The sequence below is a fragment of the Aedes aegypti genome, chromosome 3 (assembly GCF_002204515.2).
Source record: "Aedes aegypti strain LVP_AGWG chromosome 3, AaegL5.0 Primary Assembly, whole genome shotgun sequence".
In the NCBI taxonomy this organism is placed as follows: domain Eukaryota; kingdom Metazoa; phylum Arthropoda; class Insecta; order Diptera; family Culicidae; genus Aedes; species Aedes aegypti.
In genome coordinates, this window is record NC_035109.1 from 351030227 (window position 1) to 351050179 (window position 19953).

At 40.2% G+C, this 19953-nt stretch overlaps 1 protein-coding gene and 1 long non-coding RNA gene across 11 annotated transcripts in view; one reads left to right on the plus strand and one right to left on the minus strand.

The window, feature by feature from the left end:
* Window positions 1–19953, plus strand: part of LOC5580214 (patatin-like phospholipase domain-containing protein 3) — a 68321-nt gene that overhangs the window by 43577 nt on the left and 4791 nt on the right. For 3 of the 10 annotated variants that reach the window (XR_002502134.1, XM_021852862.1, XM_021852863.1), the window contains exons 3-8: window positions 5563–5795; window positions 10331–10980; window positions 11217–11477; window positions 11840–11945; window positions 12015–12350; window positions 12481–12601. Coding sequence is in view for 9 of the 10 variants with exons in the window: in XM_021852862.1 (XP_021708554.1) it covers window positions 5563–5795; window positions 10331–10980; window positions 11217–11477; window positions 11840–11945; window positions 12015–12350; window positions 12481–12601 (1707 nt within the window). In the remaining variant the exon portion in view is untranslated. Of the gene's footprint in view, window positions 1–5562; window positions 5796–10330; window positions 10981–11216; window positions 11478–11839; window positions 11946–12014; window positions 12351–12480; window positions 12670–19953 lie in introns of all 10 variants that reach the window. The other 7 variants (XM_021852869.1, XM_021852868.1, XM_021852870.1 and 4 more) reach the window with 3 other exon arrangements.
* Window positions 13641–14481, minus strand: LOC110679009. The gene is made up of 2 exons (XR_002502135.1): window positions 14171–14481; window positions 13641–14113 (listed from the first exon to the last, which is right to left on the minus strand). It is a non-coding gene; the product is annotated as an uncharacterized LOC110679009 (long non-coding RNA).

The window sequence follows — 19953 nt, forward strand, 5'->3', positions numbered from 1 at the left end:
TTTTTCCACTGATAAAACTCAGTTAAAATCGATTTCCAGACATCTGACTAACCGTACACGCGCAACAAATGCGCACCCAAATCCCGGAAGATAGCTCCTATCAGGCGAGCCCATTCTCCGCCTAATCGCACCAATCAAGGCGAATTTAGAAACGCAGTGATATCGCGCCAATCTAAGGTGAAAATTTTCTGCGCATTTTTTTTCTCCCATTGCCACCGAATGACGCAATTACCACACGCGGTCCCCGTTACTCTTATCACTTCCTCCAAGTGAGCACGATTAGAGATAGAGTGACCACTGAAGAAAAAAAAAAAGCTCGACTCATATTTTTTTTACTAATTCAGCAAATCGACGGCGGCGCTCGACGGAAATCGTACGATCATTACACAGTTCGACAAAAAAAAGGTCGATCTGAATGCATAGACACGCTGCTTGAACGAACAAAAGTAGTGAAAAATAGTTTAAAAAGAGCTTGGTTTTTAAACTTTCAAGCCCGGGTTGACACATATCTATGGATTCAGTTCGCTTTTTTCGTCGAACTGTGTTAGCAGCCCAGTAGAATGATTTCGTTAACACTCTGTGACCGCTAGTGCTCTCAATTGAAAGAGTCAAGCTCGGACACATCATATTTACTGCACGACCCCAGCGTTCAAACTGGGAGGAACCATCTGTGCTGATAGCAGCGTGTGAGAACGTAAAAGCAACGAACACATTAATCTCAGCAATAGCAAAACTTTCTGCGCAACTGGGTTTCTGCTGAGCGCTTCTTTTTCCATTCAATCGCCCGATTGACAGAAGTATTAAGGGACGTTACAACTGAGAAGGATGACGATGGCGTGTAAAAGATCAAGCCATGAGGCGACAAAGACGAAGGGGGAACTATGATGATAAGCGATAACCTTTGCCGAGACCCCCGAGGATCGGATTGCGACCACGAGAGATGCAAAACATTCCAGCTCAAGTCAGCCACATCCTGACAGCCGCTTGTTTGATCGGCCGATCGCGTGGCGAGTGGTAACGTTTCGATCTAGGGTGCAGCCTGTTTATTTGGGATGAATCGTTACAAAGCGAATGTCGAGGGACGGTTTGGTCGGTTCTAGAACATTGACATTACACGTTGAGGGGACCGGTTTTATGCACATATCCGAAACGTGAATTGTATCTTTTGCTGCCTTTGTCAGTGCGGATCTGAATTCTAGATTCTGTCTTAAAAAAAACGAGATTTGTGATATCAATTCAGGTTCTACCTTCAATCAGATATTGTGCGAATTTGCATCAAGAGATGAAAATCAGACATGTATGAAAATGTTGGATAAGCTTATGGAGTTTTTATAGTGTTTTGTCTTAAAAGAACAAACAAGACACATTTGCGTCGTTTTTTGCGTTAATTCTTTTTCTTGGCATTACGTTGTAACTGGGAGCCTGCTTCTCATCTTAGTGTTCAATGAGCATTTCCACAGTTATTAATTGAGAACTTTCTTTGCCAAAGTTGCCTTTTTAGCATTCGTATATCGTGTGGCAGATACGATTATTTTATATGTCCAAAGAAGTTGAGGAAATTTCCGTTACGACCGGGAATCGATCCCAGACACCTTCAGCATGGCTTTGCTTTGTAGCTGCGGACTCTAACCACTCGGCTAAGGAAGGAAGGAGTTACTATCGCATTTTATTAGCAAATTATGGGTACTTTCAGCCAATCTTATGAAATTTTCAGATTTATTCTAGCACATAAATTCTAAAATAGTTGTTTTGTCACATTGTGTTACAATGTCTATATAACCGCATAACAGTAACACATTAATCATTCGACTACACAACGCATTTAAAAGAGAAAAGTAAATTAATATATTTTTGGCATTAAAAAACATGGTATCAAAAATGACGATTTTCGACGTTAAGGAATTTGTAATCGAACTCAAATCATATAGGGCAAAAACATCAAAGTTTTTGTTTTAAATAGATTCAATGTGAAAAAGTGGCGAGCTATTCTCACCTTAACGTGACACAAAGTGAAATTTTAGATCATTCAGTTTTGAGTCTTCTATCGAAAAACCATCTATAGTTCTATCGAAAAACCATAAAAAGATCGAAGCAGAAAGAGCGTTCAAATTTTGTTGCGATATTGCACTTTTTTGTAATGCTTTAGCTATGGTCAAAATTCAAATCAGTTGATTTTTCTATTTTAAGAGAGTTTTACTCAAATCAAGACTAATACATATTGCTAGTTTAACATTTAAAAGTCTCTTGCTTTGATAGCTTCCTGTTATTGTTGACTCTGCGGCCACCTGCGATCTTCCAGGAAAGAGTAAAGTTTTACATAAATAATGGTCGAAATTTTATTTCTGTCTTGTCTGATGTTAAATATCTTCTAAATCAATCCTTAGAAAGTTTAGATTTTTTTTTTCTAAACTGTAGTCGTGTTTTGATCTTCAAGTTTTGAATGTTGGTAAATTCGCAAATTTTATTCAATGAACTCTCCTGCAAAAAAAAAACAAATCATTTGACACTATTTCATGCTTATGACGTATAAAAAGATTAAAATCTTATTAGAAACTCATAACTATTCAAAAATTTCAGGATAAGATTTAAGATAAATTTATTTTAAGAATTTAAATTAAAGATATTTTTAAACACAGATTGTTTTAACTTCTTTGGAAGTTTTCAATGAGCAGGAAAGCTGGATAGCCAAAGCTAAGTGATTTACTATGAAAAATGTATTTCAATGTCGATGAATCAATGAACCAAATATGCCAATTGGCGTAACAACAATTTGTTCAAACATTTTTGACTCTCAGAGTTTAACGTGTAACATCTTGGAATCCAAAGATAACAATCACAATGACCGACTTGTGTCCCTATTCACGACTTCAATGGCAATTAACTGGGTAAATAGTAAATCAATGAACCCTTCTGATCTTCTTATTTTGAGCTTTCTGAAGGTGCAAAACCCAAAATGAAAATTCCACTGTTGTTCACTGCTCTCTTCATGAGATTTATGACATTGAAATTAACGGTATTGAAGTTGGATTTCAAGATGTTTCACCTTAACCCTAATGGCAAAAAATGTGACTCGACCATCCTAGTGATTTACTTATCCGGAATAAAGTATTTTTGGAATCTTTGAATAATCGTGTCCTCTTTGTACATGTCTGTAAAAATCAATGTCAAAACACAAACTGATTAACAAGTTGCCTACGGAATTTTTGGGGTATCCGTAGATTCCATAAAGAGGTCACTGCACTTTGAAGTAACCATTGTTTAACAGTAAGCGCACGTGTTTATTGCCTTGATGATAGCAAAATGTTCCTTTGAAGGATAATCATTTTGTTCGCTGGGCACATCTGACATTCTGCCTTCTAAAATTGCGTCGGTGACTTACCATCCAAAAGAATCAGTACACCTGTCCGATTGACCTCCATATCCATGACAACGAGTTCAAACCACATTACCATTTTTCGGCGATTTCTGCTGACCTACAATTTCGCCACCGGCAACGTTCTTACCATGCTAAACCAATTAAATGCCCCTATGAATGTCATTAAATGTCGAGAATTGCCATTCGACGTCGTTAACGGTCTTTCCACTCATTACCTCGTTTCCACCCGTTCCAAGGCAGAATTTAAAGCGCCGACGACGAAAGGCAAAAACGAATGCCGGTACGAGTACGCGATTTCGCTTGCATAATGCACAAAATGCAACAGGTTGTTGTAGGTCTGTGTAAGTATATGGTGGTAGTTCCTCACGTTTCCTCCAACTCTTCCCTCAACCGGGACAGATGAATTGCGAACTGTTGCACATACGGCAACACGAAAACGGTATCACAAAGGAAAAATGAAAGTGTTGAGATTTGCCGTTTAGTGAGGAAACTGTGTGTACCTGTATGCTTGAGGCTCGCCAACTCGCCGAATGAGACAGTGGAAACCTTCTGAAGCGATCTCGTGCCTGGATAGGTTTGCAAAGTTTGTGCAATCCGTTACCAAGTTTCATTCAACGATAGGAAATAACTCCTTTTCAGACAAAATCGATTCGTAAAGAGTTGACTGTGGTAAAAGTATGTACTGCACAGCAGGCACTTGTGTTTAAAGCTCACTTCCACCGCCTACTTCGCCAGCCTTGGAATGTATTTCCGTTCGCCCTCACAATTGCTAGCTCGAGCCAAGAAGATAAGGGAGCCAACCTTGCGAATACACGAGCAAGGTCAAAATCCATATCAACGTATACCTATGTACATTGTACACCGAAGCCGAGGAAACGTGGAACTACGTGTTGTTTGTTGTGTAGTGCATTTACAGCGCGCGAAAAGTGCAATCGCAACTATGCGCAAAAACGTAAACAAAAACAGCACTCCAAGATCATTAACGTGTGGCGTTGTAGCTTTTGGAGCGATTGGGGGGAAGTAAACAGCAATAACTGGATTTGCTGCGACGTCTTTTCTATTGCGATTCGCGCAGGGCGAGGTAAACAACCGGGAGCGATGATCGTTTCTGGAAGGAAAAAGCGAATCGATGCTCGTGTTTGGAATTTCTACCGGTTCCGGCTTCTCAAAGCTATTTATAGGTGCTTTTGATCTCTGAAGAACCTGAAATTCGTCGTAGAATCTGTCTGGGATCATGCACGTACGTGCGATTTGATCTCTTCCGGCACCCTTGTCAAACTCTTACCAACTTGGCATAATCTTATTCCCTTCATCTTATGCTGGATGCTCGACCGAAAATCGCAAACAAACAACATTCTTCTACGCCGAAAGGGCTCGTCGCCAATCGAGTTAATCTAGTTGACCTCGAAACGTGCCCCCGTACTGAAAGTTTTATCTGCGCCTACTCGAAAACATTCTACGCATTTATAAGATCGCTGCGTGTCGCGTTATGAACACGAAATCGCGCTTCTATACACCAGCAGGCCAAGGCAGTATTTCAATAACCTTCCACTCTACACCCAACCGTTGCCAAACAGCGTGCCGTGCCTCCAAAGGCGATTGGTGCGTAGTTTGGGGCCTTGTTTTTTCACTTCTAGAAACGTTCGGGGTATTTCGGTGACTCGATCGCTTAGTTTATCTTTGTATTCCCACTACAACCCTTTGTCCGTCGACCGCCGTCGCCGTCGTCGTCGCCGAAATTTTTAGCACACTAACGTTCACTCGGTAGCATAGAAACTTATGCTGCTACGACAGATGCGTAGATACGCGTATGCCTCACCACTACCATCAAACACCCAACATCGTACGATGTCCGAAATCGACCGTCACTTATGTTGAGAAATCGCTGCATCTAATGCTAGCGGTCTCTTTATTGTGTGCTTCCTCCGACCAACGTCTCCTCTCATTCCACTTTTCCGTTAGCTTTGGAAAGGGTTTTTGGAGGCTCGTTTCCTTCGTAAAAAGGTGTGTCGGTGACGTCACCGTCCCGTCGCAGTAGGCCCTTTGCGCCCTTATGCTGGCTCGATTTCTGATTTCAGGTTCGATTGTACGGCGAACCGTACTTTCACCTTCAACTGTTACATCACGCTTTATGGTTAGACACCAAAAACTAAAATCCAAAACCTTTCCATTCCCCCCGCTTTCAGGTGAAATGACCTCGGACTTCTTTCGGGTGGTGAACGAGGCGCGCAGCCACTCGCTGGGTCCGTTCAGCCCGCGGTTCAACATCCAGACGTGCCTGCTGGAGGGTCTGCAGAAGTTCCTGCCGCCGGATGCGCACGAGCGCGTCAACGGCAAGCTGCACATCTCGCTGACCCGCGTCTACGACGGCAAGAACGTCATCGTGTCGCAGTTCAACAGCCGGGAGGATTTGCTACAGGTAATTTTTGATCATCTCTTTCTTTTCCGAGCTGGGCGGGTGCAGTGTGCGGGTAATTAGGGTTTAGTAGGGACACGAACCGGGCGGTTCTAGTACCGCAATATTAGTTATTGCAGCGGCACGGTGGTATGAAATGTACCAGCGTATGACAAGCAGCTAACTTAGCGGACCACTACTGATGGTTTAAAACCTTTGCGAAGCAAAATCGTTTTGGCGCATAGCACAGCCAAGTATTCATAATTTCATATTCCGTATCTGGATATTGAGTTAAGGCTTAATTACACTACGCGCGCAATGCACGATCTTTTGTTAAAAAAAATTCGTTCAATGTTTGAGAATATGTAAGAACGAACTGTTCGCCCATGTATTACACAGTTCGAAAAAACACAATCATTGTGTGGTGTATATATTCATTGTTCGTCAAAATGTCACTGCTGCTGTTGCTGTTATCGAAGTATTGCTGTTTGCATTTGAGAAGCAAATCTTGACTAAACGTCCTCCAAATGCGGTAACACAAAATAATCAAAGGACACCTAGCAACAATTATAGAAATCACCGCCGCCCTAGCAAGAAAAATCTATCTTCGACACCGCATTTCTTGTGAAAAATCTTACCGCATTTGGTGTTCCCGCATTTGATATATGCATTTCAAATGCACACAGCAATATATTGCTAATTCGAGTGACAATTAGAAGTTCGGCAGTCAAAACTTCGGCGAAGTTCGGCGTTGGAATTCTAATTTAGTGCTTCGCCGACGCATAAGGAATGCCTTTGTCGGCGTAGCATTTCGGCGAACTTTTGTTGGTGATATTTCATTTCTATTATAAAGTTAATCTGAATGCACAATATTATTAACAAACGATTCCGATCAACTAATTCTTCTTTACTTCCAGATACCTATTAATTTAGAATTCTTTCATAAATTTCTTCAAAGACCCTTGCAAACATCAATGCAAGAATGTTAGGAGTTGTCTTCAAAAATGACCCAACAAAAATGCCGAGGAAATGGAGGAAATTCCTCCAGAAAGAACTTTTGTTCGGTACCAGATTTTCTAGACCGGTTCCGATAGGGCTCCAGAAATACCAGCAGCAACTCATTCAGGAATTTCGCCAGGAGTTTCTCTTGGGATTCCTCCAACGATTATTCCTGGAATTTTTGCAAGGATTATTCTACAGAGATTCCTATAGGGATTTTGCCAGGAGTTTGTACCGAAATGCCTCCAGCGATTCCACCATAGATTCATCTAATAAAATTTTCATCGAATTAAAGGATTCCTCAGGACACTTTTCCAGAAATTATTACTTCTTCATAGATTCTTCCAAAGATTCTTCAAAGGATTTCTCCCTATATTCCTCCAAAATAAGTCCAGAAACACCTAAGAATGTCTCTATGCAAATCTCTACAGGGTTTTTACACACATGTTCTCAAGACTTTCTCCGGGTTACACTGAGACAATTTTTTAAAGGATTACTTCAGATATTTCTCCATTGATTTCTCCAGGAATTCTTCAAGTAGTCCTCTCGATATTTTTCTAGGAATTAGTTCTGAGATTTTCTCCAGAGATCACTCCATGAATACTTTCGGGGGTTCCAATTAAAATTCATCTAAGGATTCTACAAGAAATAACTTCATAGATTCTTATAGAGATTACTCAAGAGTTTCCTTAGGAAATTCACTACATGAATTATTATTATCATTTTTCAGGTAATCCCTTTTACATTTCTCCAAAGATTTGTTCTGGGCTTCTAAAAAACCCCCTCCGGGGATTCCTCAATAAATTCCTACAGAGATTCATCCATGAATTCCTCTAGGGATTTCATCTAATATAATAAGAAGTACTCCAGGTTTCCACCCCGAATTTTTTAAGACATCCTTCCTGGATATCCTTTCCTAAAAAAGTTTTTTGAGAAATCCCAGGATAATCCCTGCAAGAACCCCTTGAAAAATCTAGAGTAATCTCTAGAAAAATCATCGGTAAAATTTATGGAAAAAAAATCCTGAACAAATTTTTGCATGAGCCTGTGGAGTGATCCCAGTCGAAATCTCCGGAGAATTTTGTGAAAAAAATTCCTGGAAAATGAAACATGCTTTTCGGCTACGCAGTTTTATTTTTCTCAAATTTTGTTTTATAATAAAGACTACGTAGACGAAAAGCACATTTAATTAAAATATAGAAAATTGAATTTCTACCAGCTCATCCCTGGAACAATTTCTAGATCCATTAGACATTTTCTGAAGACTTGGAAGGATTCATAAAAAAAACTGCGGGAATCCTTTTAGAGATTTTGCTAGAGTAATCCCTCTTGTGGGAAGGGTTATCTATATTAATTACTGAAGAACTCCTGGAGGCATCTTGAAAAACCCCTTGAGAGATCTCCGTAAACAAATCCTAGAGAAGTCCTAAGAGAAATTTCTAGAAGAATCCCAGTAATGATTTTACTGGAGGAATCTATAAAGGAATTACTGAAGACATTCCTGCAGGAACTCCTTGCGAAATCTCTAATCTTTAATTTTTTTTTGGATTGGACATATTTCCGAATTTTCCAGAGATTAACAGACATTCCTCCAGGATTTCTCCCAGAAGTTCCTCTAGGGATTCCGCTGTAAATCATATAGAGATTTCATAATATTTTCTATACATTCCTCTTGGAATTGCTCCTGGAATCCTTCCAAGTATTTATGCAGGAATTCATCTTAGGATTTTAGAAAAAAAAAAAATCAGAGAAGGAGTTTCTGCAATTTTTTTTTGAAGAAATCCCTTAAAGAACTAAGAAATAACCCTGAATTTCTGATGAAATTTCTGGAGGAATTCATGATGGAATCCCTGGGAGAATTTATACATGATTTCTTGGAAAGATCCCCGAAGGTGTTTCTTGAGGCCCAATACAATTCTCTAGATAAACTTTAAGATAAATCCCTGGATAATTTGTTAAAATAGTTATATACAGTCAACTCTCCCTTACTCGATAATGAAGGGAACATCGAGGTAGAGAGGTGTCGACTTACAGAGATATCAAAGCATGCCAAATTGAAGGGACCGCGCATTTCGTCGAGTTAGGGGAAATATCGAGATTCAGAATATCGAGTAATGGAGAGTTAACTGTAGTTGTAAAAATCCTCAAATTACTTTCTGTAGCGAATTTGCTAAAGTTATCACCAGGAGAACTTCTGGAGAAAACTCTTGTGGAAGTAATTACTTTTAGATTCTCAGGAGAAATTCGTTGTGGTACAGCAATTCCTGGTAGAATCTCTAGAGCAATCCGTAGAAAATTCCTGAAGAAATCTCCGAAATAATCCCTGGAGTAATTTTGAGAGGACTACCTGTGGAATACACTGAATGCATCCTCGAAGAAATTTCTGGAGAAATATCTGGAGTAAACCTAAAAGAAGTTGGCCTTGTGTAACCCTTGGAGGAATCCCTGGTGATATCTTTGCAAGAATTCCAGTAGATATTTTTCTGGATGAATGCTTGGAGAATTTCCACCAAACGGTGCTTTCAGCAAGTTGTAGCGGTGTTACACCGCGCGATATAATGTCGGCCGGTTTCTCTACGCCAGGTACGTGGTTCCAGGTCAAGAGTTTCTACAGTCGCTGTTGTATCGATGTCCAGGAGGTCTCGCTTGTCATATAAATGGCAGGGAATGCTCTTCACGATCGCTGGCTGATTTGAATGCCATTTCCGAAATTTGAAGCCGAATGAACAAAGTAGCGACACATAATAGTAGTGCTTGATGATATTGGCTGCTGCTGGATACATCTGCTCTTCCTATTCTGCGCACTTCTTCAAGCTCCTTGTTGCCAAATACGGCACCGACGAAGTACCGTAAGTCATATCCGACAGCTGAACCGTTCGAAGTGGCTCATCAACGGACTGTCGCCAAAGAATCTTTAGCAGGTGTTGATCTTGTTTGACTACGTTGGACATGCGGCAACTCTTCTCGACTCTATCGACGATTGCGCACTTGTGGAGTCGGAAACGAATCAGAATGAAAGTAGATCGCTCTGGACCATCGGACTCACCATCAGGGTGTCGTTAAGAAAAACTTCTGTATCAGTCGCACACGACGCACCGAACACTATACTCTTAGTGTCGTTGTGGTGCTTTCCTGCTTCTTCGGCGTTCCAAAGCCATGAAACGCTTAGTGGTTATCTTCTTGGATTTGCCCAACTGCTCTAGCATATACTCCTTCTTGGGCAGAACTACTAGTAGTTTGCCATCCGTATCCCTTGTTTTTAGCAGCTTTTCGTGCGGAACGATTTTAACTCCCAAAAGCGTGCAAGGCGCTCATGAATTTCTTCAGTGCGGTAACTCCATTAAAGGTGCCAGTAGCTTCTCCAGCTACTGAATTTGACAACATAGATGAAACACGTTATAAGGCCTCGTATAATTTATACAGCTTAAGAATCAAATTATCATCTTCCATGTTCAAAATGGTTCATCACTCTTTGCTGAACACCAATACGTAGTACTAAGCATTTATCCACGACTTCAAACCGATTTTCCCATCTAACGCATTCCCATTTCCCATTCCAGGCCCTGCTGTGTGCGTGCTTTATCCCGGTCTTTTCCGGCCTGCTCCCCCCTCGCTTCCACGGTGTACGCTACATGGACGGGGCGTTCTCGGACAATCTCCCGACCCTAGACGAAAACACCGTCACCGTGAGTCCGTTCTGCGGCGAGTCGGACATTTGCCCCCGTGACAACAGCTCCCAGATGTTCCACGTCAACTGGGCCAACACGAGCATCGAGCTGTCCAAGCAGAACATGAACCGCTTCGGACGTATCCTGTTCCCGCCACGACCAGAAATCCTATCCTCATTTTGCCAGCAAGGCTTTGACGACGCGTTGAACTTCCTTCATCGCAACAATTTGATCAGCTGCACCCGGTGCCTCTCGGTGCAGTCGACCTTCTCGCTGGCTGATCAGCCAACGCAGCTTGAAGATCAGCTCCTGGAGGAGTACGATCCTGAGTGCAGCGAGTGCAAGGAATGCAACGAACACCGACAGAACGCCCTGGACGGAAGCATGCCGGACACTGTGTTAACCGTTTTCCAGACGTACATCGAGGAAGCAAACAAGGGACTGATGAACTGGGTGTTCCGACACCGAGGAGCTAGACTGCTGAAGGCATTATCACTTCCGGCCACATTGCCAGCGGACATCATGGTCGCTACGCTTAGCAAGTGAGTGTTTTTTTAATGTTTTGATTTGTGTGCGTGTGTTGATGGTTCGTCACGTGTCTCTTTTTGGTTACAAACAAAAGTCCATTTGATTTGGGCTCCACAAATTTAAACAACAAAAACAGTGTTGCCAGCTTATAGAACTGTCGAATTGTTTCAATTGTTACAAATTGTGTCAGTGTTAATGTCAATAAACCCCGTAGTTGCTTTTTCACCTACTAACCATGATCCCTCGGCAGTGCCGTTGGCGAACGTGTTGAACGGCGCCAGTTCCGGTTCAAAGTTCTAGGTAACATAGTCTGCCCCTCGACTGGCAGTACGGATGGTGAATATTTAGGGGGACCGGTGAATTCCCGCTGCAGCAAATGCCGAACACGGCAGCAGCGCGCATTAGCACTGGCCGGAAAAGCCGGAAGAGCTACGGTGAATATTCACACCGCGCCGAGACTGGAGCCAGAAATGGATCCGTTGCTCCAGGCACTAGAGATACGTCTGAGACGGTAAGGGTATACTTCTATGTGTCTATGGGTTTGCTGGAAGCGAACCGTCTCTGTGTGTGTGCCGTTGGCGCGTGTATTTGAATACATTTTTCGGTGTTCTGGTGGAGGACGGTCTGGTGGTGGTATACATAGGTAATGAATGGATGACAAACATTTGGTTCACATTCAGAAAAGATGATTTTCACACACAATGGGCTTGTAAAGTATGTCACTTAAAATAAGTGAAATCGATGGATTTTTCGGATAAATCGCTGTAAATAATACATCACCTAACAAATTCTCCATTCTTCAGAGGGTTCCAAGAGCATAATCAAAGCCCCAAACTCATCATGAAATCCCCTCGTTTGTCGATTTCGTTTCAGACTCCTGGTAGCGACTCCCACGATCGGAAGTCAGCTCTGGTCCGTTAGTAAGTTCGCCATTAAAACCCTGAACGCAATTCTGCAGCGAATTCGTCGGGAGCAGCAGGTACTCTATGAAACAATGCTATCCTTAGTTATGCGCTTATTGCAAATTTGGCAACTTCCTTCGATACAGATGGCAGCCAGTTTGGAGTGCCAGGTGGCCTACACAGAGTACTCCGGAAGCGGAGGAAAACTGGTTGGCACCCGTACCAAAAGGCTAAGCCACCGGGCCTCTGTGGGGTCTCTGGTAGACGTGCGGGTTGATAGCGGGAACGAATTAATTGTCATACCGGGTGGTAGTGCACTTGTAGCCGCCGAGAGTGACCTAGTTGAGATTCGTCAGCTAGGTCGGGACCGCGACGGAGGTGACGATGTACATCCGGATTACGATACATTTGATCACATTCTGGAGGCCACCTCTCATCACGATGCCATGTATGCTTACTACTATCTGGACGCCGACAATAAGGTGAGTATGAACTTGTGCGGCGCTTCCTGAGTTTGAGCCCGGGCCTATGGGTGATTTCCTTGGCGAGCTGAGCAATGAGCCAACCGGGGAGAGCAAATTCATTTGTGTTTCTAATACGACCTTATCGCAGGTGAAAGTAACGGAGATATTCGACATGACGGACGATGGCAGCCCGGCACTGCAGACGGTCCAGGAACGAGAGGTGAACCAACAGCTGGAGTACGACAACGATTGGGAAACGAGACAGCCAGGTACGGCCCGGTCAGCAGATGTATCAACGCCCAAGTCCCATAGTTGGACGACGTCGATGAGCCAGTGTGTATGTCTTCATTATCACCCAGATTCATTTCCATAGTTGTGTGCGGGGTAGTTTAGTAGTGTGCTTAGCTAGTGTTATACTTTTTTTGTGCAATAGTAATTGCGGGGTTAGAAATTGGGGTTGATCTCCAGAGTGGACTAATGTTTTTGTATTTTAGACTGACATAAAGTTAATAACGTACGAGCCAATGAATTTTTGGTGAATGGTTTAATAGATCTCAAATTTGTTCTAGCATCGATGACCGTGTCTAACCGAAATGACTCTAAAAATGAACGTGGACTACAATTCTGGTTGTTCAATTAGTCGCTATTTTGCAAGTTATAACCCTTTCGAACATAGAAGTATACCCTTGCCGTATTAAATTATTTCGACCAAACCGAAATTTACAAAACGCACGAACAATGTTTGATACTTCTTATAAAATAGCCAAATCATAATTGCTAAAAAAAAATAGTATTGGTCAATATATTTGCTTCTTTTCCGATTCTTTTATACAAAAGACATATACTTCAATCTCAATTGATGAGCTTCCACGCTAGAGATGATATATCTGTCTCAAAATACTCATGCGGGAGATTCTAATGCCATATCACATTGAAGTCGAAAAGGCCTATAATAATCGGTTAACAATTACACAGCGTAACAAAAATGACATTCTTGGGTGTCTCAAAGATCAAATTATGTGTCTCTAGTAGATTTGAGATCGCCGAATCTGATGTCGTTCTCAGAATTTTTCCAGCGCGTCACAATGTTTAGCTAAAGGTCGCTAAAGTTGTATAAAACACCTGTTTCATTGATGTTCACATGAAATTTATAGTATGATTTATCAAATGATTTATGATTTATTTATTTTTTTGTAATTTAATCCATCAAGAATGAAAAATAGAATTTAAACTTTCATTTCAGATATAATTTGATAGAAATTGCACGATTAAATTTAGATTAAACTGATTTTTCTAACTTGCTTGCAGTCTCCGTACAAAATTCTCGATTCGAACTCAATGTGAGGATGGAAGCTTTTTCTCATGGACATTGTCTTTCTGCAACTTGATTTTGGTAACGGCCGAATTGAGAAGGGAGAAACGTTGAAACAACCTTCTTAGGTCTTGGTGAAGACTGATACCGTCGCAAGCGATAACTCTAAATCTTCAGTTTCACAAGTGGTCTTTGTTTGGTCGATTTTCTGTGGCTCTGTCTTCTGTACCTTGTTCTTGGTAGATGAAGCTGTACCAGGCACTTGTAAACCAAACCCGTAAAATGAGCCTTCATCATCAGAATCGGGAAAACTAGAAAATTTCGTGTCCCTCTTTGATGTCATAGCGATAACCTCGGTAATCTACTCCCGAGATCTGGATCTTCCATTGCTTCTTCTGCTGGATCTACTGCACCACTAGCTAATGCATCCGGGAATGTTATGTCAGTAACAATTGATGGAGCAAAATTACTATAAATGGGAAATTTTAAGTAGGTAATCTTCTAACAATCCAATTTAATCATTTACCGCAACGATGGAAGTTTCGTCTACGTTAAAAACTTTGTGATCCGGAATGTTCTTTGAACGACTGGTTGTTTCATACCGATTGAAAAACTTGTCCACAGCCACACGGTTAACTTCTTGTGCCCTGGCTTCTGAGGTTGCTTCAGGCACTCAGCCAATGGTTTCCAGCAATCTTATTATCTTTGTTGAATGGATAATTGATACCATTTTGATTAGCTAAATCGAAGGCCAATTTTCTGGTTTCCTTGGTGATGATTCCATAGAAGCTTTGTTCTATAAACAAAATGTAGCCCAGTACTTTCCGAGTTTCTGGATCTGTGGTGGGCGTACATAGCGTTTCAATGTTGCCCTCGGAATTTGGTACACGATGGAAGCGCAACGAATCGGTGTTCCATTTTTAAAAGCTTCGAGAGACGCATTCAGGTTGCTTTGTGGCCAATTTCTCCGCACTGACCGCTGCTTGTAGAACCACAACATGATTTGTGCGCAATGAAACTGATATGTTTATGTTTTTGACAACTGAATTTTGAGGTTATGTTACTAAAACAAAACTGACCATGTTGTTCCGATCAGGTATGACCATATTGCCCCAGAGAGCTTTTAAAAAATCAGGTTTCATTGTAAATGTAGTTTAGGACAGATTTAAGCATGTTCAGAAAATGTTCAGTGATAGTGAGAGTATCGGTTGCACCATACTTTTAGCTCGTAAAAAAGTCTGATATGGATTGAAAGTTTATTTCTGAACTTCATATATTATAACAATTTCAGGGTTCGTGGAAAAAATACATTTTTAGGAATATTAGCACTTTAGTAAAAAAATTTGACACGGTTTTCACTGTGAAGTATATTCGAAGCATTATCTGAAAGATCATATAGCCAGGAGACAATTAAATTTGTTAGTAAGGTCCCTAAATCAGGAAATCAAAAAATCATTTTATTCTTTTTTTTTTTTAAACATTTTGAAACCTTTTTTTGCCAATGTCGCATAGAGTGACAATTGTCGATAAATTCGAGTGACAGTGACACCATTCGAGTTATTTCGATTAACTCGACTTATAAAATCACACCTTTGACATGCCTTTTTGAACTGTAGCGATTGACAGTAGACTGGATGTCCTGGGCTCGCTCCATCCGATCGGGCTCTCTGGCACCATGGAAGATGCTGTATCCATGTCGGTAACCTGTATAAAATAGATTGCTAAGAATTGGCCCCTTTGGAAATAATTCTTTATTTTCAAAAAATTATCTTTCAAGTGAAATGTTTGTTGTTGCATGCCGTGGAATTAAAAAAACTAATTAGGATTCTCAACAGTTCGATTTATTGGTTTTTCTTTGTACCCAATGTTGTCTGGAAATCGGCAATGAATTGTAGTTTTATGCAACGTAAGTCCGATTTTGAGCCTAATCGAGAATGTCTTTTGACGAAGTAAAATGAAAGTGCCGGAAATATAATGCGTCGTTAGCTGGAATAGACAACCAGGACATCTGTCGTGGACAGGGCTGTGCATTTTCGAAAGTATATTGTGAAACACGAAGTTTTGGTTGTGTCGTCTCTATGGTGACGAACAACTGCGTCGCTTTGTTCTTCGTTCCTTTGCTTTTCATTTCGTTGCTTTTCAATTGAACAAGAAAGGTGAAATGAAAGAGTAAGAATTTCGTTCCATTTGATTTAATTGAAATCCATGAAAATTTTGGAAATTTAATATAACCTATTTTTGAAATAGTAATGTGTGTAACTTGTTAGGTAATACTTTAAGATAAAGAAACTATGCGAAACTATTTGAATAAATCAGCTCCTAAAGTTAGAGACTACCGATTGAAAGACCTGCTCGCAGCGGTGAAGCTCTAATTTATTACGCGCGATGCACAAGCTGCACGGAAGAAATGTGAGACTACACTTGCTGTGATGAAAGGAAAGGTTTGTCGAATTGATACGAAACAGTAGATTCCATTTGAAAGGCAAGCTTGAGTCAGTCTTTTGGGGACTGAAAATGCTTTCAATGAAATGAAAATGTACGGCCCTCTTCCGTTTTCCAAAAAAAAAATATTGTCATAGTATTATGGACTATGAAGCTAATCCGAAATCAATACGGAAAAGTTCAAATGGAACTACAATCAGAGCACGAGTAGCCGCTCATGCTGTCACTAATATAAAATTGGATTTTTTCAAGTCCTAATACAATGGATGCTCGTTAAAACGACAGCTTTTATGCCGACAAATCTCATTCTCGACGGTCCCTCAAATTCCCGCCCTAATTTCAACTTTTATTTTTCATTTCCCTCCACGGATCATTCGCTATTACGACGGCAAGCATGGGAAAGTTCACTCAATCACCTGAACGCCACCGATAAATGACAGCAAAACATCTGCTGCTACCGATTATTCAATGAAAGCTGAACCGTACTAAGTAAAGTGTATCATGAGAGCGTCAAAAACGATTGTGTAGAAGCGAGAATCAGAAGGAGCACGAAGAGATGTGAATACCAATACATTTGTATCTGCGAGGCACGAGTGAACGCATTTAGCATCTATTCGTCAAATGCATTGCGCTGACTGAGCGGATTCCCACTCACTGAGTCATTCCGTGGTGTGTATTGCCAGCCAGTGAACGCTCATTAGCACTCAAACCCGAATGCCACTCGAACGGAAACAAAATGTAAGCAATCATTCGGTTGCCTTCGGCTTTCAGATTCGGTACCGACTCAATCAGTTGCCGTTTTTTGTTTCGCTTAGTGCTCACCGAAGAAGCAGAAGGGCACTGGAAATTGAAACATTCGGCTTGGTTAAAGAAACGGCTGACTCGCTCCCGGCTGTGCGTGAAAGTGAGAGAAACGCAATAACTGAGTGAGTGTTTCCCATGCTTGTACGACGGTTCAGCTATATGTGGTTGATATTCTTAATAAGGAAATTTGTCAATAACAAGTGGATTTTACTCATACTCGATAACGAAATTGACGTAATATTGTTTGGTAATCAGCGCACCGCGGTTTATTTATATTGCAATAAGTTTTGTCGCATAAAAGTTATTATAAAATGAGTGCGAAACTGCGAGAATCGTCGCAGATCAAAGTAAGGTACCGCGGGGCAAGTGGGTAAATGGGGTAAGTGAAAACAATTGATATATTTTACTGAATATGAGAATGACCGTTTTAAACTCATGCGTAAACCTTTGAGGTCATTGAGAACATTACGATAGGTAAGAGATTTCTGAGATTTTCAGCCATTATTGCATAATAGAGTGAAAAATTGTTAACCTGTCAACTGTTACTCCGTAACAAGTTGACGGCGTACAATCTTATTTTAATATTTTCAGTGGAAAAAAGTTGCGGAAAATATTTTTTTGTACCACTTCTTAGTTATTCTTTGTGACAGTTTCAAACTGCAATAAAAAAAGTTTTAGAATTAATTCGACGTAGACCTAAAAAGAAGAGTTCTTCCAAAGAGCTTACGAGGAATTTTATAATTCTTCCACGAATTTTTCAAGTATCGGGAATTTCTACATGAATTATTTTCGTACTTTTCCAGTGCACTCTCCAAGAACTCTTTTACCAATTTCTCTGAGCTCCTCCTGGGATTCACACTAAAAATCATTCCCAGAATTAGTAGTTATTATTCAACAGCTTTTTCTTCACGTTTCTGCAAAGAATCTGTATCAAATTGCTTAAAACAAACCCTTGAAGTGTTTTGAATGTTAATCATTTCTCCTTGAAGGTCCTCTACGTACGTATTGTACATAAATTATAATTGTTAGTTTAAAAAAGCATCCAGTAGTTCATTAATAATTTGATAATCACCGAAATCGTCTTCAAGATTTCCAAGCAAGGATTATTTCCACAAATTCTTCAGAGAGTGCACTGACTGTTTTTCTCATGCCTATGAGATTCTTCCTAAAGTTGCTTTCAATTCATTTAACAAATCTTTAAGAAAATTTCTCACAAGTTCTTCAAGGATTGTTTGAAAAATTTACAGCAAAAACATTCATTTCATGTAAAAAAAAACATTAAATGACTCTTCCGAATTACTCTTGGGATTCGAGTGCTTCGTGAAGCCCAAGCAGGACAGTTCGGTTTTGCGTCGTCAGATAGATTTTGCTCACGGCTTCGCGCGTGTTTTTGTCGCCGGAGATTTTTTTTTACGCGTATCGTTATTTTATACAATCCGATGACCCTGGAGGGATCGGTTTTGCTTTTTTACTGGTTATTGAGCAAAAATATTACTGCACAATCGACAAGCATTTCGCGAAATACTATTTATACTATAAATAAGCTATTGTTTTTTCTTTTGATTGCCGGCATTCAAAAGATTAATTAGAAAACGCTTAAACAACAAATATTTATGGTCTATCGCCAGCTTTCTAGGCGAATCCTGACAATATACCTTCCCCAACCTCCAACTCCGTAGCACTTATGAGGGTGTCGCTGAGTCGGTGGCCTCTCATTAAGTAAGTGCTACATCAACATTTCCTTCCCCTATCCCAAGTTACGGTAAAGATGGGCGTGGCCGGGAATAGCGATATTCATGCTTTTAGTTTTCTTGTTTATGGTTTGAACAAGGTATACTCCCCTGCTTTGTTCTTGAAAGTAGTCAGGATGAGATTATTAAAAAGAAACATGAATGTTGCTAGTATCCAATCTACGAAGTATACCGTAACTACGCTAACGCTAACGCTAACGCTAACGCTAATTCGACGTAGACCTAAAAAGAACTAAATTTAAACACCGTCAATTTTCTTATCAGGTGGGGCAAGTGAAAAGTTTATCATTAGAGATTGAATTTGTGTTTTCCTTTAAGTAGCCATAAGTAAACATGGTTCGCAATTATCATAGAAAAACATAATGTGCTGATAATTCAAGAAACACTATACTCAAGCGTTAAAAGCTATTAGAAATCATGGAAATTCTCTAAAAGATGTTGCCAAACATTACAATATCAATATGTCTACTTCGGGCAGCCAATTAAAAGGAAGACGTTGACTGAAAAGTTGCAATATTAGAGAACCCACGGAAATCTCGTGGAATGTCTATGTAAAGCTAGTTCAAAACATAAAAATGGGGTATAGGTCTATCCACATAAAAAATATTCTAAATACGTTATTGAAGGATTCCGTTAGATTTCTCCCGAAGAGTTATCCGACGTCATATCCGACTTTCTCAAAAACAAATAACGAGCGGTGGAAATTCTACAGTGCAGAAATGCAATTGCTGCCCTATAATGTAAGAACTAACATTGGAAATATTGCAGTTATAATATTGTCGAATCATTTCAACTAACATAACTAAACAGAAGTTCTTCTGAAGTGAAAAGAATAACATTTCCTTTGTTTACATGTTACTTATGTTATTGTTCATTGGGAAGCCTTAACAAGTGTTAAAGCTAATCGAACTCGTGAATATAACTTTTTGTTTTTGAATTTATTGTTCAAAACGGTAAACTTTTCACTTGCCCCACTTTTGGGACAAGTGAAAAGTAAGGAAACATTTTTCAAAAACTTTTTCTGTATTTTTTTCTTTAATTTTTCATAAAAATCAATGTCAGCATGCTGCTTATATATGGTGGGAGTCAAGCTTAAAAATATACACAACCTCATTTGTTTCAATTTAAAGTCTCTAGAATTGGAAGAATCTCAACTATGCGGATTCCATTACCCACTTGCCCCATGGTACCTTAAATAATTTATCAAAAAAAAAATGACGGAGGTGCTAAAAAACATAGTTGTTCCTTAAAGGTATTCTTCAGTTTATGTCATTCCGCACAATACAATATTATTTATTATAAAAAAACAAGA